Below are 22,014 nucleotides of genomic sequence, written 5' to 3' on the forward strand. Positions count from 1 at the left end.
CAGATTGTGTGTGTGTGTGTGTGTGTGTGTGTGTGTATGCAGCAGTTAACTTGACATCACAGTGCCTCAGTTGTCAGGTCTCCACTGTGTTGTTGCCATGGAGATTATTCCTGTCCAGGCAGTAGTATACACTGTATGCTGTGACTGATTTGCATGACTCACTTTGAATCCGATTATTGAATGAATTTATTCAGATGTAAGTGAGGTGATCACCTCACTGTAGCTGTTGATAAATCATACATTAATCCTGTGTTATAAGGGTAAATAAAGGAGGCGGTGATCACTGAGTCGGGGAAGGACACTTCATTCATCCTGACAATAATAATATTAATGTAGTGTGAAATTGTAGAGTCTAATGAATCAATATGGACTGAGTTCTGATTTCAACAGAGTAAAAAAGGAAGTTAGCTACATAACTGTTGTAGCATGGATGAATGTTCAATATATTAATATAAAAAAATAAGCATTAATGTATGCATTACTATTATATATTTTTAATTATATAATTAAATGTTATGCTAAAATCATACCTGAATTAGCAATTATGCATTTATAAATGTATTGTAATTTATTAATTATATTTAATTTAATTAAAAATTTTTTATATTTGATATAAAATATAGATAAAATTGTTTAATTTCATATAATTGTGTGTGTGTGTGTATATATATATATATATATATATATACATATAGAGAGAGAGAGAGAGAGATATTATAATATATAATTATAATCATAATTTAATTTGTTTTTATAATTCAATAATAATATTACTAATTATAATTATTTGATTAATTTTAAATGCGTTATATAATATTGATGTTTAATTTATTAGAATAGATAATTATAATATATAATTTAATGTTTCTAGGTGATCTAAAGGAATGGCATAATTGTATTTTGCAGTTAATGTTATATTTATTTTGAGAGTAAATAAAGGAGACGATGAGATTTGGATTTCAGTTATGTATTTACATATATTTTTTATATAGTGTTCATTCTAAGCAAAGTCATTATATATTGCGTTTTTTTGTGTCCTTTTTTGTCTTCACCAGCTTGCCGTAGCTCCACCTGACGTACCGCACACACTCAACCAGTCAGTCACCCCTCTAACTTATTTATGAGGAATGATTAATTTAAGATTGAACAATGTCCCCAAACCTGCATAAAAGCTTCATCTCCACCTTTCCAATCCACACACATTTATCATACACACACGTGAACACACTCAGACTGTAGCTCTGCTGGAACTAGGCCACAGAGACACAGAACAACACATGAAGCTGCTCCAACTGGGTTCAAATCAGTTTCATTTGAAGAAGATCAGGAGTTTGATTCATTGTTGCAGTTAAAGCATAACTGTTCAAGTAATTCTGAGATCTTAAAATTAATTATCTTACCTTCTAAAATAAAGTAAGCTTTAACTGAAATGAAATTGTCCTTAGTTCTGATCTATAGTTAGCCACACACTGCACACATTTTTGAGTTGCATTAAATTTACACACATTTCCTGTAGTTTTAAGGATGAGATGAAATGCATTTTGATGTTAGATGTGAATGGAATGGTTTGTCTCTTCTAAAGCTGAAATGACCCATGACTCTGAGAGTTTAGCGGGACAGAAGTGGATTGAATTTCAGCTTCTGTTTCCGTACATCTGTCCTGTCCAAAGTGCCTTTGCTGATCGGTTCATTTTTACTTGATGACCAACATAATACAGCAAATCAAATTTAAGATGGGTGTATCAACCTTTATTACAATAATAAAGCACTTTTATTTGCTTTTACATTCTGATTTGAATTAAAAAGTATTTAAGAATGAATATGTTTACATATATGCATGCTACTTATAATTTTATATTATTATGTAAATGTTTTTAAAGATATATTTTATGCAATTTATTATATTTTTATTTTTAAAAACATTTTGTTCTAATATTTACATTGTATTTTACATTGCTTTAATAGCATTTATATGTAATCCTATAATATTTAAAATGATTCCAAAATAAAATATTTGATAGAAATTTTTTAATACGTATATATTTTGCTTAAATTCTGTGGAATTTGTGTGTGTGTGTGTGTGTGTGTATGCATATTTAAATCATATTTAATTTCTATTATTAAATATGTTAAGATTTCATAAAGTTTAAATTAGTTAAAAATAAATATATTTTCTATAAATATACACTTGCTCAGATTCTTTGGTATTTGTTATTTATAATTATTTCATTTTTATAAATATATTGTTATACTTTATTATATGCATTTTCTTAGAGTGCGTTTTATTACAATATGATTACGTTTTCAGTAACTACTTCTTGTGCAGTGCATCATTATTAATTGATTATAGATTACCTTCATTATCTTTATTTCAAATCTCTCCTGGCTTAATTTTTCCAAAGCTGTATATGCAAATCAGCCTCTGCAGTTAATGTAGTGTTGCCATCCTGCAATTATCCCTCGTTTTTTCCCTCGTCAACTCTCCCCCCTTACTTCCTCATGATGGTTCAATCCAAGAGCCTGCTGGGCCCATGCGTAGCGTATCAGGTCACTGTACCTTTAAGAGGAGGAGGGGGGCTCCTGGTGGAGTGGGGGGTTTATGAAAATCAGATGAGCTCGGTTTGTGCCATGCGGACCTACACACAGACGTTCACACACACAGTCGCACACATACACCACGCTGGCCAGCAGACGATTCCCAGTGAAGACACGGATCTGAGAGGGAGAGATCGGGATGGGTGTTACAGGAGAAATGAAGGAGGACGAGGCTGCATAAGACAGTGCGGCGAGATAAAGAGAGGGTGGGTGGGCAGAAGGGAGGAGAGGAGACAGCACCAGCCTCAGCAGGTATGTGCCGTTATCCTCAAGGATTGAAGAATCCCATCTATTCCCGTCATGAAGCAGTTTGAATGCAAAATTGATCCATTGGGGAACTACAAACTGTTCTGGTTTCACACTGACAAATACTGAGAGCTTTGCAGCCACATCTTCTTGAAGCTCCAGTTTTGATTGCATTTAAATCAGTATTCATAAGGCACTTTTTGTTCTAGTGTTCTAGTCGGAGGGGCAGAGGGAGAGAGACAGGCAGATGCATGTCTTTTAATGCATCTTAATGGAGAGCTGCATGAACTCCTGTCAGTGTGAATGTCATGGACCGATGGGATGTGGCGACTGTCTCTCCATCATTTTACGGACTGCAGAGAGTTAGACCACTAGAGAGACAGACGAGAATAAAGAGGGATCCAAGAGGGTAAGGTCTGTCCTCTGCGGGAAAATGAGGAACAATTTTGAGACAGGAAGATGAAGGAATCTTGGATGCTTTTGAGGTGGAAGCAGAGCTCTGGAAGTGTGCAGTAATTTCAACTGAGAGAAAAGATTGATGCATGAGATGTGAGGGAGAAATATAATGGACTGAGAAAACAGGGAAGGGAAGAGATGTGACAGCAGAGGAGGTAGAGTGAGTGGAGTGAGGAGTGAGGCGTGGAGAAAGGGATGAATGGATGAAGAGAAGCCCGGGCTGATGTACCCATCTATCCATGATGAATGAATCGCCAAATAATATTTGGGTTGCCTGAACGCCCAACTGATCATATTTTGACTTTCGAGGCTCCTGTGCCAAATGATGTTGGATAGCTCAAAAATAAAATGACTTACCCTCAGATTGTTTCAAAACCTTCACTGACATTGTATTGACAGAAACACTTAGACGCTTTTCAGAATATCTTCTTTTGTGATCCACAGAAGAACTAAAGTACCTGGTTTTGGAACGATTTGAGTGTGAGTCAGGAGGTCTTTACAAGACACAATTTTCAACTAAAAACTGATCATTTGTATGCATTTTGGCAATTCATTTACATGACAACACATTTTTGGCAGACTGAAAATGAGTTTCAAAGTGAAAGTTTTTAAAAATGATACCGTTATCGTTTCCATGCAAACGACGCAAATGAGAATTTGTGAAAACTTTGTAGTGACATCGCCATCTACTGGCCTGGCATGCACAACACAGCGTTTTAAAGTCGTTTTTGCTGATCTGTGTGAAATTGGATTTTATTTTGACAATGTTGTCATCTGTACATGAAAATTTTCAAAAATGCAAACGAAAAACATTTTTGTTTTTAGTACATCGTTGTCATCTAAGTAACTTTTAAAGTATAAAATTAAATTTTGGCCGGTGAATTGATTCTTTAAAACCATTAGATTTTTTTTTTCTTTTTCTTAATATTTTTCGGTTCGAAGACATTATTTTAAAGTAAATAGGCCTGAAATAATAACAAAGATGAAGTTGATTTAATTTAAAGATGGCATGAAATGTAAATTCACCCTATCTGTTTAATACCAATGATCTTATTGTGAATGGTTCATCCATGTTTCATGTAATTTTTTATCAAAATGTCATAACTGAAACTAGTGAAACAGCAGACTTCTCTCTGGTTATGTATGCTGGACTTCTCCAGTCATTTCGTCAGCTTTAACCTCGCCCCTTTCTTACAATCGACTTCAAACTAGCATTCACCTCTTCCACTGTCCAATTAACAACCACAGGTTTAGAGAAATATATATTTTTTCTGATATCAAATCCCTTTCACTCAGATGTACTTCACAATAGGAAGAAAAGATCTTAACGAGATAAGTATGTTACATTCTCAGTGTCGCCACAAGGGGCGCTACAGTGGGCATTAGTTTAAACACACACATGAGAAAGCCACAGTATGAAAAGAATATTGTCAGGTAAAAGCAGGTTAGTAAAAAGTTAGTTCTGTTGATTTGGCTTTTAAATTCACATTCTGTTCCTGAAGTTGAATTGAATTTGAATTTGGTTAGCAAACAGGATGCAGAATTTTAAATTTGTGGTGTGGAAATATCACCACAATTACAGACCGTGCGTAGAACTCTTGGACATATTTTAAAGATTCTATAAATATAAATGTTTCACATATTTTTGAAAATCCAGATCCTGATAAGCGCTCAGCGTCACAGTTGTAAACACGACGGCTTTCTTCTAACAGGAGAGGGTTTGGCATCACGCCATCTTTGTTCCCATGTGGGACGTTAAAGAATGCAATACACACGTCTCCTGGAAATCCTGTATAATCTAACCAATCTGATGACGACTTCAAAACTCCTGAAGTGTTTCCAGCTAAGTGTTCAACCAGCAATCAGTTGGTGTGGCATCTGAGGTTGAGACTAATGTGAAGTTGGCTTAATAAAACAGAAGTAATATTAGTCATAAACATTCCAAGTTGGATATATAAAGGTGAAGTTTGTCACTGCAGCACCACCAGTGGCAACAAACGGAATTGCAAAATAATGATTATTTCCAAATAGGTTTCTGAAAGTCACAGTGTTCAGGCTCTTTGGAAAAACCAACCTACAAATGGCTTACTTGTTTTTCAAGGATAATTTGGGATATGAGAATCGGTTTCAGCGTTACGATTTTCTAATACAAAGCATTAAGATGCAGATATGTGGCAGAAGGTGATGATGGAAGTCTTGGTCGACTGCCATCATGTCTGGATTGTAATATTAGATCCTTAAATGCATAAAGCTCCCTAAAATCTTTACAGCTCCATCCGTGTCTTTTCACACGTATGCCCATCACATCTTGGGAAAATATTTGTAGTTCTCGTCCCGCTGCTCCAAGCAAGTGTTTTCTTGTTTGATTTGTACGGTTTGATGATTGTACATCTCATACCTCAGAGAGTCGTGTCGTGTCTGATGGTAACGCTTCACTCATCACAACAGCGTCTGTGTCTCCATGGGACGGTGTGCAATTGGTGTCTGAGATAAAGAGAGAAGGAAAAGTTGTGTGTGCATGACGGAGCAAAAAAGAGGAATAAGGAGCAAGCGGATGTATTGCTGTTGGGATGTCATGAACATCTGTCTCTCTGTCAATGAAGCTTCAAAAACTGATGCTGGAAGTAGATTTAGGAACCCAGAGGAGTAAGACTGAGTGTCTCTGAGAGAGAGAGAGAGAGAGAGAGAGAGAGAGAGAGAGAGATAACAGTGGAAAGACAGAATAAGAAAGAGAAAGACCTCGGCCCTCATTTATTAAGAGTGTGTAATGAGTGCGTAAGCACAGTTTAACTGTGTGTGATCTACAACAAATGTCATAATAATTACTAACGTCATTCAAATTATTAGATATATAATATAAAATAACAATACAATATTTTGGAACCTACAACAGTTAAAGACAAAAATGTACAAAAATGTATTTTAATTCAGAGATAAGTGCATTAAGAACATACTTTTTTATATAAATATTTTGTAATATTGTCTTTATTGTCACTTTTGATCAATGTAATGCATCCTTGCTGAATAAAAGTACATTGTTACTATTTATATATTTATTTACATGTCATTCATCTGTATTTAGAAACCTTGTTGTTTACTATCTCTAGTCTTCTAGTAGTGTTCCTGTAGCTCAATTGGTAGAGCACTGCGCTATCAAGCACAAGGTTGGGGGTGCGATTCCCCGGGAACACATGATAGGTAAAAATTGATAGCCTGAATGCACTGTAAGTCGCTTTGGATAAAAGCGTCTGCTAAATGCATAAATTTAATTTAATTTTAATTTCAGTATATGTTTGATGAATGCATTTATGGTTTGGCTGATGCTTTTGTCTAACGTGACATGATTGCATCAGTATGTGTTTAGAAAAGACTGGCATGGCAGAATGTGTATTGGGTCTGAGATAAAGAGTGAAGTGATTTCTAAAAAGATCACTTAGCTGTATATTTAAACATGCAGAAAACACACGTTCACACAATACCTTGCAGGAAAAAGCACTCTCAGTAAATGATTTTATTAGGTTGACATGCTTAAATTTTGCTCTTGCTGACCACAGCTTTTCTCTCTCTCTCTAATGCACACACTGTAAAGCTTCACACTTGATTTAGCACATTTGCAAGATACCGTCCAGAACATACCAACCACACACACACACACACACACACATGCGCGTGCAGACACCGAGCATCAGATGAGCTCTCTGCAGTGTTATCTAGTGCTGAGGTGACCGCCTGAGTCCCGCTGAAGAGATAGGAATTAAAGAGCCGCTCACTCACTACTGAGGAAGGAAGAGGAGGGAGTCAGCTAAGGACTAAATGAGTGTCAGGAGAGATGGGGTGGAAGAGGTTGATAGGAGAAGAGAGACAGGCTCTGTTACTGTGGGTCCCTGTAGACTGCATGGATTAGGAAGACAGGCGCATGTGCAGCGGCGTGGATAGATGGATTACAGTGATGCATTGACTCTCAGCACACAGACACAGTGCTGCAATACTGCCTATTAATACAGTAATACAGAACAGAATGACTGCATACCAGTGACATCATACAATACACTGTACAGTACAGCACTACACATGTGCAACAAACACCTATCTATCTATCTATCTATCTATCTATCTATCTATCTATCTATCTATCTATCTATCTATCTATCTATCTATCTATCTATCTATCTATCTATCTATCTATCTATCTATCTAAACTGCTATTGAGCTTTATTTCCTAAAACGTTCATAAAAGCACAGTTCCCCCTTAACAAATCTCACAGCATCTATTCCTAGATAAAGCAAATTCTCTCCAGCGTCTTTATACCTGCGTCTCTGGAGATTCAGCCCCACACTGAGCTATTGCTGCCGAACACTTCAAACGCTAAAACGTCACGCTGTTGGTGAAGCAGTCAAATATGAAGTGATGAGATGCCAAGAGGGAGGAGAGTGTTTACAGTCTTTCATTTGGGTTTCAGATCATTCCATCATTCACTAAGAGTTCAGTTCATAAAATAGGTGTTTTAGTTATGAATAGTTGTTAAACTGTTGCTGACTGAACACCACTGCAAATAGCAACAGGCTAAAATTCACTCAGAACAGCTTAGGCAAGTAAAAAAAAACCTGTATAATACTCACTACTGTTATTAGTTTCTTCAAATGACGAACCTGAAGATTGAAGAATATTTGATGCTTAAGAGCTCAGCACTAGATATTCTTGATGAAAGTCTTAAACCAGTGTGAAAGAGGATGGTCGGATATTTATATTACACAAGCGTCATACTTCCTTCTTTCTGAATATTTTGTTTTGTTCAGACAATTATCTGACACGACAGTTTCTCCTCCCGCGAGGCTTTGCATTCTTGTCAGAAAAGACAGTGTGGAGAGGAAGACAGCGGCTCTCTTTCATTTTCACCCTGTCTCTCTCTCTCTCTCTCTCTCTCTCTCTCTCTCTCTCTCTCTCTCTCTCTCTTTCTCTCTCATTACTGTTTGGATTATGGATTTTCATATCAGGGCAGAGTTTCCTTTGAAGGCCCCTACAGCGGTGCTGCTCTACAGTAAGTGGGTTGCATGCTTCTCTTCTCCATCATCATTTTCTCTCTCTCATTCTCTCTTTTCCCGGACATTTTTAAAGTTGCTGGCTGTTAAACGCCTCTGGAATCATGCAAGTATTTTTAAACGCCTAGACCTCTTGCATATACCTCACACACACATGCTCAAAAAAAAACATCTCTTAATGCTATGATGTCATGATGATGTGGCCATTCAGACTTTCATATGATGTTGGACCGCTGCTGCTCTGATTTCACTCTGGTTTCTCTGTGTCTCCTAAAACAAATTTTATTAGTGTAGTAAAATGAGAATATAGGAGTGTGTTCTTGAGTGAGTAATAGTATAATTAGCATTGTTGCACTGGCATTTGAAGTCTTCAAGTGTTAGCTGGCAAATGTCTCTGATTTGACAGTCATTGTCAGTCCATAAAAGAACAAAATCATGTTTTTAAGGTTTAATATTGACATTATGAACAACTTTGGATAATAATCACTGGGTTAGATTTTTCTCTGAGTTCTCTCGATCTGGGAAATAATTGTTGTATTACTTTTAGGAAAGAAATTCTGGGCAAAAGATCTAAACCACGTGTTTTTTTTTTCTTTCTCATAACTCTTCACAAAGACTGCTGCATCATGAGTTTTTTTTTGGACATGTATAAAGAAATGAATTGTATTTGGTAGCCTTTTATTTGAGTTACTTGACCTCTGCCTGTCTATGACTTTTTTCAGACCTGTAGTTTGTGTTTTTGTTTGTTTGTTTTTTTCCTGAAATAGAGACTAAGCTGTTACAATGCTGAATTTTCTTCTCTTTTTTTGTTTTGTTTTTAACATTATTGGACCAGAATTTCATAAAAGCATTTCTGAATTTCAAGATTGACAGACAATGGCTCTGAGGGCTAATTTTGACTATCTTTCTGTTAATCATGAGAATACTGGAATGCTAAATATAAAATAGTTGCTAAAAAGCACTTTTAGAGAAAGAGACATGGTTATTGTGAATTATAATGAACTGTAGAATGTGGTCCAAAGATCCATCAGGAATACCCATAGTTACCCAGTATCTGTAAGGATATTTCATGTTCATAGAGATATTTGGCTGGATATTTTTATGCTGAGTTGGATTTCATTCCAAAATTGAACCAATTGCTTGCAGCGGAATCTTTCATCTAAAAACTCACCATTCTCACCAAAACCGATTCAGAGTGTTGCAACTAAATCATTAAAAAAACTACATCATAAGCAGTGTTGGGGAGTTAAATGTACAGTAATGATGTTATGTAAAAACAGGACAGGCCTGGTTCTAGAGGGGGCTAAGCAATCAGTAGCACCCTCAGATAAAGCTGCAATAATAAAGCATTTCATTGCAGATTTAGCAAACTGTTTAGTGCACTATGGTTGGGGCTCTTGAAATTGATTTCTATTCAAACGTGGTTTTGCAGCGTTGAGCAGTGTAGCCAATCACAGACATATCTATTGATTTCTTGAGCGCAACAGCCAATCCGAGGCATTTAAGTTTGAATCCACTCACCGCTCAAATTGCTGGAGTGTGTTCAGGTATTGTGTCCAGCACTAATCATTTCATCATAACTGTATACTTATATTAGAAAGTCTTCCAGTTTTGTGGATATTTAGACAAAGACCAGTCACTGTTATTATTATATGATATATTATAGTTACAGTCAGGTGGCTATAATTAATTACACAGGAAATTGAGAGGCTATTCAATATTTGACCACTGAATTTACAAAAAAAATCATTTCAGTTTTAAGAAGTGTTATCTTAACATGTCAACACTGCATCAACTACTGATAAATACATTCATTTTCATTTGAATTATCATTCAGTGTGTTTTTTGACCATAGCTTTTGCCTTTCAAACACATTAAAATGTAAAATTCATGTTACTTCTTATTTATATGTTAATGCAGGGATTCCCAAATTTTTTTGTTATATATTTGTAACCTTTTTAATATATTTTCTTTTTCTTTGTATTTATATATCAATATGATAAAACGATTGTACTATTTAAATAAGTGCTGTCAAGTGATTAATCACGATTAATCACATCCAAAATAAAAGTTTTTGTTTACATAATACATGTATGTGTGCTGTGTATATTTATTATGTATATATATATATATAAACACGCACACATACAGTATATATTGAAAATATTATGTATACATTCACATTCATACAATATATATTATATATAAATATATTTAATATAAAAACTAACATAACATTTTTATCTTAAATATATACATGCATGTGTGTGTATTTATATATGTAAACAAAAACGTTTATTTTGGATACGATTAATCACGATTAATCGTTTAACAGTTTTAATTTAAATCAATGTGATAAATGAGTTGGGTCAAAAGTAATCAAAATGTAGTCTGATTATATTACCTAATATGTGTAATGTAAAGTATTATATTAATAACTACAGTTTTTGTCAAGTATTATGGAATCAGTAAAGGATTACAATTAGAAAGTAATCTACCCAGCTCTGGTCTCTATACGGTCTTTCTTCAGCCAAAACTGCGTTGCTGGATACAGGTTAATATGCATGCATTTTTAACCAGATTCGGTCTTCTGGACATGTTTGTTATTCTTTCACGCATATGTTGGTTTTGACGTGCATATGCATGCCGACAGTTTTACATGCATGCTTACAAATAAAAGTTTTGCAGTTGCTGCAAGCAGCCATTAAATCTGCTTTTCATTATCGCTAGATGACACTGAGGTCAGTGTAACATGTTTTACTGCTGATGAACCATGCAGAAAGAATGTTAAGACACGTCCTCCGACACCCGGCAGTGTTCCTCATGAGGGGACTGACCCTGAGAACGGCTACATTAATATCAATCCTCAATCTCTAACCGTTTAGAGCCTCCTGTGGGCGGTCTGTCACAAGGTCAAAGGTTAAACAGAATCCTGTCCCTGCCAAGAGACTCCTGAAAGACAGAGGGAGAGATGTTAATTAAAACGTAGTGGCGAGGGGTCAGATTTTGTGCCTCATTTAAATCTACTGGTGTGAAATCTCGGTCCGCTGACGATTTTCGTGATACGGGTTTCTCCTCATGGCAAAATTAATTAACATTCAGCCGTTGCCGCGATGATTTAATGCTCATACTTATAATTAGATAGTTTCCTCGTTATTTTCCCAAAGCAACATGCCTGTTCGGTGTGTGCGTAATAAGGTGTGCACTGGATAACAAGCAAAAGGAGTTGGACTTTTATTCCACTTAGGCAGTGTGTGTTTATGTCCCGCTGGATTATCTGCTAACGCTGATTAATATCTAATCAGACGTTCACCTTCCAGCAGGTGTTTCATGTACTCTGAAATATCAGCCTCAAGTTATGATTGCATCTTCATTTCCTCCATGACATCATCACTTCAGTATCTTTAATTTGGGATCATGCATATCTTGTGCCCTAATTTCCTGTGAGGAACTTGTGAACTGCATTGCAAAGAGTGATTTTCTTCTTATTTTTGTCTTGTTTTAATATATCAAAACTTAATTTTTGATTAGTAGAATGCATTACAAATAAATTTCTTTTTTGATTTTCTCAGTATTTAGATTCTAGATTTCCAAACAGTTGTATCTCGACCAGATATTGTCCTATCCTATCAATGGAAAGTTTATTTATTCAGCTTTCATATGATGTATCAATCTCAGTTTAAAAAAATGACCCTTATGACTGGTTTTGTGGTCTAGGGTCACAGATATGAAGCAGCACTACTGTTTTCAACATTGATAATAATCAGAAATGTTTCCTGAGCAGCAGATCAGCATATTAGAATGATTTCTAAAAGATTGTGTGACACTGAAGACTGGAGTAATGATGCTGAAAATTCAGCTTTGCATCGCTGGAATAAAACACATTTTTAAATATATTCAAGTTATTTTAAATTGCAATAATATTTCACAATATTATTGTTTTTACTGCATTCTGTTGAATAAGTGCAGCTTTGATGAGCAGAAGATACTTCTTTAAATATTTTACCATTTTACTAATCACAGACTTTGAAGAGTAGGAAAGGAGTTGACTTGTGACCAAGTAAAGTGACCCATACTCTGAATTTTTGCTCTGCATTTCACCCATCCAAGTGCACACACGCAGCAGTGAGTAGTGAAACACACACACACACACACACACACACACACACACACACACACACACACACACACACACACACACACACACACACACACACTGGGGTGCAGATGTTGTAACAGCACAGTAAATTGCTGTCAAAAAGTGTTAGGCTTCTCACACGTTCTCTGATTTTCTTTCATTTTCATTCTCTGGTTAGGGAGTCTTTAGATGAACTTCTCTATTACTGTGAGCTGCTGGACTGCTTATTGAAGTCCAGCATAGTCCAGACTGCTTTATTAAACACCTGTAGATGACGGATCTGCACTATGATATCATATTATTAAACTCAGCATGAATAATCCTTATTATTGCCTCTTTCTTTCTTTCTTTCTTTTGCTCATTTGCTCACTCTTTGGCACACAAACGGTGTGTACAGTGTCCATGACAGTGTTTAACAGCGAGGTCACCGTCACCATAAGTGATGACCTCTGTTGCGATGTCATAATCAGAAGCACTGGACACGCCCCCATAAGGTCAAGGATTCTGGGTGATTCTACGCTCTAAGATTACAATCAGGCGTGAAACAGGACTAGAAAAGAAATCAAAACACAATATCATCTTTCTCATGTTTTTATTAATTAAATTTTATATATTTACTTTTAATTTGTTTATATACATTCCTTCAGTTAAATTAACAAGCAAGTTAAATATTTGATTTCTTATTTTTTCCCCTGACTGATTATTTCCAGAAACATTATATTTATTATATTATATAATAATACTATGTTATATAATATTAACAATTTTTATTCATTCATATAATTTCCTACCATTAAATAAGCAAAACTGATTTCTTTAATTGTAGTAGATGCATTATACAGATTACTTCCAGAAATATTATATCATTATTTGTTAAATTGACTTATTTTTGTATTAATTTGTATACTTTACTACAGTTAAATGAATAAGCAAGTTGTATAAAAAAAACTGATTCCAATAACCTAACATACAGATTATTTCCAAAAGTATTATATTTGATCATAATTAATTTATTTGTTGTATTTACTTTTTTATTATTATTAATTTGTATAATTTCTTGGAGTTAAATTAATAATCAACTTAATTTTACTTAAATTTAACAGATTATATCCAAAATTATTATATTATATTCTTTTACATTTATTTTTTATTATATTATCATTTTATTTCTAATATTTATTGAATTTTTATTTGTTTATATAATTTCCTAAAATTAAATTAATAAGACATTTATATTATGTAAATAATTTGAAATGCCACTTGTATAAAATAGTTTTTAATTTTATATATATTTAGTTGTATATAATAAATGAATACATCATTTTAAAATTTTGGACCACTTTGTATGAGCCCCAAAATCGTACCTGTGCTTCACTTTTTCCGTTATTGCTTTCATTATCCTTCATCTGTTTCTGACACTAAACGACAGATCATTAATCTCCAGGCCATTTTACTGGCTCCCCAGGTGAGAATTCCCAGAATCCTTGTCTCCAGGCCATTTTACTGGCTCCCCAGGTGAGAATTCCCAGAATCCTTGTGGCCAATCGTTCATACCTGCTTAGAAGCGTCCATGGATCCGGGGTCAAACACCTCTCATGCCACACTTGCTTTATGTGTCTGTCTGAGCAGTGTTGAAATTGGGCAGTGATCAATCTTTGTGCACTCTGTCACACGCAAACACATGGTGGTCACTAGTCAAGTTAATTTGTCATTATAGATGATTTCATGATATCTGCAGTCATAACCAAGGACAGAGAATAAGCAAAGAGAGAACAGAACTAGCTTTCTAATAAACCTGTCATTAGCCATGCAAATATTGTGGCTCTGGTTATGTTATCTTCTAAATGCACATGTAAAACTGCAAGCCCTGATTGGTTCTTTGAGGGCTCTGCTAGCCGATGATTGGTTGTCACAACTGGTATTAAAATGAGCCTAAAGGTTAAAAGTGTGTAACCATTTAATGTTTAAATATTTGAATTCTTCGAATGAGTTTAAATGTTGTCCTGTTTTTAACATGTCTCTACCACTGCTGTGAATGTATGACTACCAATAATAATATTTTTCTGAACATTGGCAGATGTATGCAGGGCACAAGGGCTGATATACAGTAGGAAGCCTGTTTGGAAATAATTATTATCATTATGTTAGGTGCAGCCAGTGGCACAGAAATTACATACATCAGCTTTGATGGAGGGTTCTGGTGGCCATCAAGGCGTAATTGTTCCTGTCACTCCTGGAAGGTGTTTTATTTATTTTATTTTTTTTATAGTTATAATACAGCTTGGTAAGAAATGTCTTGCTTTATGTATTATTTGATTGCATTTATTTCCCAATTACATTGCAAGTATCTCTTTTGCGATTACTTATATTTGGAGTTTTTTTTATTATCATAAAAAAACAAAAACAAACAAACATCAAAACAAAAAAAAGTGTTACTTTAACTGAAATAAAATTTATATAAAAATAATTTTAGCTAGTTGTTAAGGCAACTTATCTAATTTTTTATTAGTTTATCTTGATTCACTAAAATAAAATATATAGACAAATTTACAATAAAAAAACTAATAAAAGTGGCAAAAATGCAACAAAAGGACTAAATATTTTATCTAAAACAAAAAATAAAAACATTTCCAGAATATTAATAAAAACTACAGTATCTCGATGCTAAAATAACTAATTTCCTGCAATTTATGCTTCAGACATGATTCATACTTTACATTCATGCATTTGCCAGGCACTTTTATCCAAAGCGTCTTAGACATTTAAAAAAATCAATTTATCACGCACATTATCTTCAAAACGATGCAAAAATGTAATTTACGGCAAGTAGAACTTAACTTTAACCTGATGCATTGTTTGCTTTTAAACAAATATTTCTATTTAGATATTATAATTGAATATATAACAGAAATGAATCACGTCACTCACATAGAAATATGATATTGCGTTGAAAAACACAAGATGCAAGCAGTGGAATGAAAAGAAAAAAGCTGGTTAAAAGAGCAAGGAATCAAGATGCAATCCCCGGCTTTGAGATTTCCAGAGCCAAGGACCACATTTTCTTCAATGGGAATAAAAAACTAGTTTATTTAGCCTAGAATTAAGTTCTAATTGTACTTGCGTATTATACACTTCTACAGCATTTACTGCCTAATAATACTGAGTAAGTGTCCTCTATAGCAGGTGTGTTGTTTATTTGACTCCATCCCAGTTGTTGGTTTCTTCCAGAGCAACTCGCGTAATGAATAAATGATCTGTAATTAGCATTAAATGTTAATTAGAGCTGTGTCTGGTTGTATTTGTGTGCTCACCTCACATTGCTTGTCACTGTCCTTGCCTTCTGGTGGGAAAAAGTGTGTTAGCCCAGCTGAGACTGTTTACACACTGACAGACATGACTTGTGTCCCTAGAAAGTTCAATGTGCTCTCAGCATCAGGCCATATATAATGAGTGCTAACTTTTCTACTTAAGCTGTCTACTTCATGGTGTTATTTGCAGCTTTTATTAGGTATCACATCTCTTTAGAAGACTTGGAACATAGTGCACATGTTGTAATGACTACTTGCTTTTTAGTGTATTAATTTCCTTTTAACTTGTGGCTATGATGATTTGTAATATTCAAATATAATTTCATTGCTCTCATTGGTCAATTGTTGAAGTCTCCGCCCACTTGTCCATCTCATTAATTACAGCTGTTCTGGTGTAGAGGAGGTTTAATGCTCTTGTTGCAGATCAGCATATGAAGGTCTCTGTGACTATCTGTGGATTAATACATTCCTCTCACTCTGAAACGCTCTCTCTCTCTCTGTATTTCCTTCCAGCGGTATGATAATATAATGTTTTCTCCTTTGATCTGCCATTTCTTCTGTGGGTTTTGTTGTTTTGGGTGTATTTATTTAATTCAAGCCTCTATTTTGGGCTCCACGGTGGTTATTGAGTCTCCACAACAGGTATAAAAAAAAAATTCTGAGCTTTTTTGTTGCCAGTTTTTGTGACCAGATTTATTTTTTCATTATTTTTTTTAAGCTGCAAACTGGGACAAAAAGGGAAGATAATATTTTATTTGTTTTTAATAATATTTATTAATGATATTTTTATTTTTATTTATATAGCCTTTTTTAGTATTTATTAAATTGTTTTATTTTACTTATTTAGTAGGTTATTTATTTTAGTTTTATGTATTTATTTATTATTAATTGAATATGTTTGAATAATGTTTAATTACAATTGTAATAGGTTAGTTTTAAGCTATTTTCTTTTTTTTATTTAGTTGTTTGTTTATATTTATTTTATTTATTTGTTTATTTTATTTTTAGTATTTTTTGGTTATTTAGTTAGTTATTTAATAAGTAGTTCATAAATGTATTTTTAATAGTGTTTTTTTTTCAATTAATTGCTTTTTAATTAATTAATTGATTAATTACATTTTTAGTTATTAACATTATTTTTTAATTTATTATTTTTTATAATTATATATTTTTTGTTTATTAAGTTTGTTATTTAATCACATCCAAAATCCAATTTGGTCAAGTCAACCATTTAACCAGCCCCTAGTGGCTGCTCAGGTTAAAGCTGTACATCTTTCTGGCCACCTTGGCTGATTGTTTTGCAGGTTTTTACTATAGTACTTCTGGCTAGTAAACTAAATATTTATTGACATTATCATTATCATTTTTTTGTTACTTTATTATTATATATATATATTTATGTAATTTTTTACAATTTATTTCCGCTTGTGTAGTCCGAGACAGTGTTGTCTGTTCTGTTTATTTTTGAAAACCCTTAAAATAAAGTATATATATATATATATATATATATATATATATATATATATATATATATACTTTATTATATAGTAAAGTATAATAAATGTACACAGTACACACACATATATTATATAAACAAAAAAATCATGATTAATTGTTGCCCAGCTCTACTTTATTTATATTTATTATTATTATTATTAATTAGAGTGCAGTACATAGTCCTGTGGTGTTAAAATAAAATGATTCATTATTACTTATTATTATTGCAAATAATTTTGTTGCTCTGTATTCCTTTTTTTTTTTTAGCACTTATATTGTAGCTGTGTGATAGTGAAATGCAAAAATTAGCAAGATGCATGACTCTTTGGTTGTATAATGATTTTCTGTGTGCATGACGTCATTCTCAGCATAATTTTGTGTTATTGTGTGTGAGTCCAGAGGATGTATGGCTGTGTGTTTCTCAGTTTGACAGGGCAGACAGCTTGTTGGCTGACATGTGCTAGAGCTCACTGTGTTATATTTCCTCCAGCAAAACCTCCGACTCATAATTCTCCGATCAGCACGCGGTTGCCAGGCATCTGCCTGTTTTATCATGTTCAACCTTTATCCCATCTTCAGACAATTTCCGTCCCACCATCTCGCCGTCTTATCTTCATCCCTGATTTCCTCTTCCCTCCTTTAACACATCAGTTTTCCCTCCCGTTGGTTTTGAGAGATATGACTGTATCGTACACTGCTGTGAGAAAACATCAGGGTTTAACTCTATGTGAATGTCACTGCACAGTTGCTTCATATATTACTGGGTCAGTTTTCTCTAACATTTTAGGTATAATAAATAATATTCACTAATGGAAGGAATATTATTATTATTGCTCATTCTTCAGGTTACTGGTTTGTTCAAACTCTGCTACATGATGCTGCTACAACACGAATGGACATGTAGTAATCATAATATTTGAAATTTCAAAGATGGAACCTTTTGACTTTTTGGGTGGATTTTCTTCACTTACCTGGCAACAACATAGGAATATTCGAAAATCCCTCAAAACCTTAGCAAATACTGGGATGTTTCACATCGGTAATTTCTATTTATGATCTATACTTACATGAAAAGATGCACAGCAGATTTTCTTTTCTAAAACTTAATTTAATAATAATCTGACTGTACCTGTAAATGTCTGTACTAATACTAATATAGTATTTATTTATATTTTAAATAGGGTTTTATTTTTACATTTTCAGTTTTATTTTAGTTTTAGCAGTTTTTTGTAATTTATTTATTTATTTTTAGTACTTTAATTTAAACTTATTTTATTTATAGTTGCCAAGCCATTTCATTAATTGATTTTATTTTTTGTGTAATAATGTCCATGCACCACTTTTTTCAGTTACTTGATTTTTTATTTTATTTTTTATAGTACCGTACATTTACATCACAGTCCTGTGATGGTAAAATTATTTATTAATTTATGATTTACTTATTATTATTATTATTAAAAATAGTTTTGTTGCTCTGTGCTAAATTTTTATTTAATTTTTATCTAATATTTAATTAAATTTTTGATTTTATTTAATTATTGCTTTATTTAATTTTTAAACATTTTATTTCAGCTTTATTGCAATTACTGAAAATTATTTGTAAAAGTTTAATTGTAGTAAAAAATAACAACACATCTCTAAATCCAAGTTTACTTCTGCCAAGCGTGAGTTACAAAAAGTGTGTGTATGATATTAAAGCATGTACTTACAACTATACAGTAAGCCAGAACACCGAAACTAGGACACATCATCAAATTAGTCTTGGAAACACATAAGAGAAACCAGTCCTCATTTGTAGCACAAATAATATTAGCATAAAAACATTCACTAATACAAAATACATCGACAATAACATACCATCCAGTCACTTTAGACATCATATTTTACAATACACTTACTTAGGAAGCTCTAATACTAATCTTTCGAACCATATCGAACTGCTTCATCCAACATACCATATATCCAGCTCTTGACCTTTTGCTTTCCACTTTTTCCTCTCCACAGGTTTGTGAGGGAGAAGGAGCGAGGGAGAACTAGAAGATAAAGTGCTTGTGATGTTGCGTGGGGATGATGCCGAATATCAGCGCCGCTATCACACTCTGGGCAGCAACACACGCCGCCTCTCTAACCCCGACATGGAGGCCTACGCCAAGCTCCACAAGAGCGGCGACACGGAGCATCAGAGGAACAAATACCCTCCGCAGCACGCCGCCACGCTGGTCAACACCAACTGTGCACGGCAACAGGTAACACACTGTTTGTTGAGCCTTGGTGATCGTATGGGAGGTGCAGGATTGACTGATTCTACCCAGCTTAGAATAAATGTTCTGTTTTATATTTCTGTTCTAATATTATTATGTTTAAATATTGGAAAGGCCTTTGATTAGTGTTTTTCCGCCTGTCATGGTTTTTGTGTTCCTATCTCTGTCTGTCATACTTCCTCGCACCTCTAATTATCTCTTTCGTCATCCTCCTCCTCGTTGCAGTCATTCTTCTCTACTAACTCTTGAGAAGTCAATCATCACTAGTGTTATTGTGTGTGTGTGTGTGTGTGTTCACTGGGAAAAAATGGGAAACAATCTTCACTTAGAAATTAAGTAAATTTCACAATTAAGTGCAAAAAAGGCAAGTAAAACAATTAAAAATTACATTCTGAAGTAGAAAAAAACAAAATAATATTTTCTTGTAAACAGTTTTAACAATTTTGAAAAATAATTTAAAAAAAGAGTTTGTGTGTGTTTGTTTGTGTGTATATATATATATATATATATATATATATATATATATATATATATACATAGCAGTGTTACTTAAGTATTATTTATATACTTTTTTTTTTACTAATATTTTTTTTAATTAGCTTTTAATATTACATTTTCAGTTTTAGGTCAATTTTAATAATTGTATGCGCTTTTTGTCAGTTTTTGTCAGTATTATTTTCACTTAGGTGCAAGGCAACATTTAAATAAAATCATCCAATATTTCTATTTAAATTTATTTTAACATTATTTCAATTAACAAAATTGTTTTAAACAATTTTAAGGTTCGGTCCTTTAATGTTCAATGAAATTTCACAGACAAAATCCAGTCATTATTTAAGTCATTAAATAAATTTCAAATTAAATTAAATGTATGCATATAGCAGACGCTTTTATCCAAAGCGACTTACATTGCTTTCAGGCTAATGATTTTCTCCTATCATGTGTTCCCCGGGATTCGCTCTATCACTTGAGCTACAGGAACACTATAATAAAAAAAAAAAAAACTTAACAAAAATAATCTTACAGTTAGTTATCAAAGCAATCTTTAAAAATGTGACTCAGTTTTAGGTTTCATCTTATATTCACATTTTATTTTAGGAATGTTTAAATGAACAAAATTGTTTTTAATAGTTTCAATATGCTGTCCCTTTACCATTATATGGCGAAATTTTGTGGACAAAACTGTTGTTCCAATAGGTGTTTCACATTACGAAAAAAAAAATTGACAAATTTTGCTTATTTTCAAGTTTGCGCACCTTTAATTTTAGTTAAACATTAACAGTTACTGCTAACTGAGACTTGTTAAAGCACTTGCACATCATTGCTCTTTTGTTGTTTTTGATTGCTTCCATTGTCCTCATTTATAAGTCGCTTTGGATTAAAGTGTCTGCTAAATGTCTAAATATAAATGTAACAACATTCTAAAATACCTTGGAAACCGCATAGGGGCACCCTGGCAACCATCCACAACAGTCTAACATCATGACTGTGCAACTTTCAAATGCACTTTCACCAAAATTCTAAATAGGAAACGTACAAATCTAGGTTATATATGCAGGTATGTGCAAATCCATATTGTCATTTGTTCTTTTCTTTTAGCCATCCTTCTCTCTCTCTCATGATCAGTCCTCTCTTTCTCTTTAATCTCTTCCTTCCTCCTTGTATTTGCTGTGTATTTGCCCGTCTGGCTGCATCCGTCGTCTCCAAACACCACTGGAATGAGAAAGAGAGAGGGGAGTCTAGCGTTACCATGGTGACCCAGCTCATGTAGGGAAATCAATGATTTCACATAGCTAGCTGGCATACAGGGGACTGAGACCCAGAGCGAGGAAGAGCGCTGAAGGACAGAGACGTTCCCGTTTCACTTCCATAAAGTGACGTACAGTATCTGTGCCTGAAACGGGAGGAAATGTAGGGCGGGACTTGGATTTGTTCTTCAGAAGCTGATTGGATCTTGCAATGTGAGCATTATGAATCCCAATGTGAGTTTGCAGTGGATTCTAGGGGGTTGTTTTCCTCCTCAAAAACCACACTTTTGAGGATTTGTAACGGGATGTGGAGGCTGAAGGTCAAGTATTTCCAAGCATCTCAATGGTAATCATCTTAAAGTCTGCTGTTATTTGGTTTTATTGCTTTTTACATTTAATGTTAACAGGTGTTCAATTACTATATTAATACTGACTATTAATATTCACTGAATGGTGACGTTTACAATGAGACCAGGAGTGTGTGTTGAAGTAAATAGGCTCCGCTGTAATTTCATGTCAGCTGTTAGCTTCAGGATTCAGGGAGTGACGAACTAAGGAAGCTACCTATTACAGTCCATGGATGGAGAATCAGCAGCTGATGAGCAGAGAACTAGAAGGAGAAATCGAGCCGACAATCGTGCTAATTAATCATTGATGGTCTCATCCCTTCATCAGTCTGTGAGGACATGAGAAATCCACCGTGAACAGACAGAGAGAGACTGAGA

General features: G+C 33.9%; 1 protein-coding gene across 1 annotated transcript in view; it reads left to right on the top strand.

Annotated features, from left to right (window-relative positions):
• Positions 1 to 2,598: 2,598 nt before the first annotated feature.
• The window catches only part of LOC132116318 (SRC kinase signaling inhibitor 1-like), a 44,743-nt gene continuing 25,327 nt past the window's right edge, over positions 2,599 to 22,014 (top strand). Inside the window, exons 1-2 of the mRNA XM_059525109.1 lie at positions 2,599 to 2,847; positions 19,285 to 19,526. Coding sequence (XP_059381092.1) covers positions 19,335 to 19,526 — 192 coding nt within the window. The 5' untranslated portion in view covers positions 2,599 to 2,847; positions 19,285 to 19,334. The remainder of the gene's footprint in view (positions 2,848 to 19,284; positions 19,527 to 22,014) is intronic.

This window comes from Carassius carassius, chromosome 35, assembly GCF_963082965.1.
Source record: "Carassius carassius chromosome 35, fCarCar2.1, whole genome shotgun sequence".
NCBI lineage: Eukaryota > Metazoa > Chordata > Actinopteri > Cypriniformes > Cyprinidae > Carassius > Carassius carassius.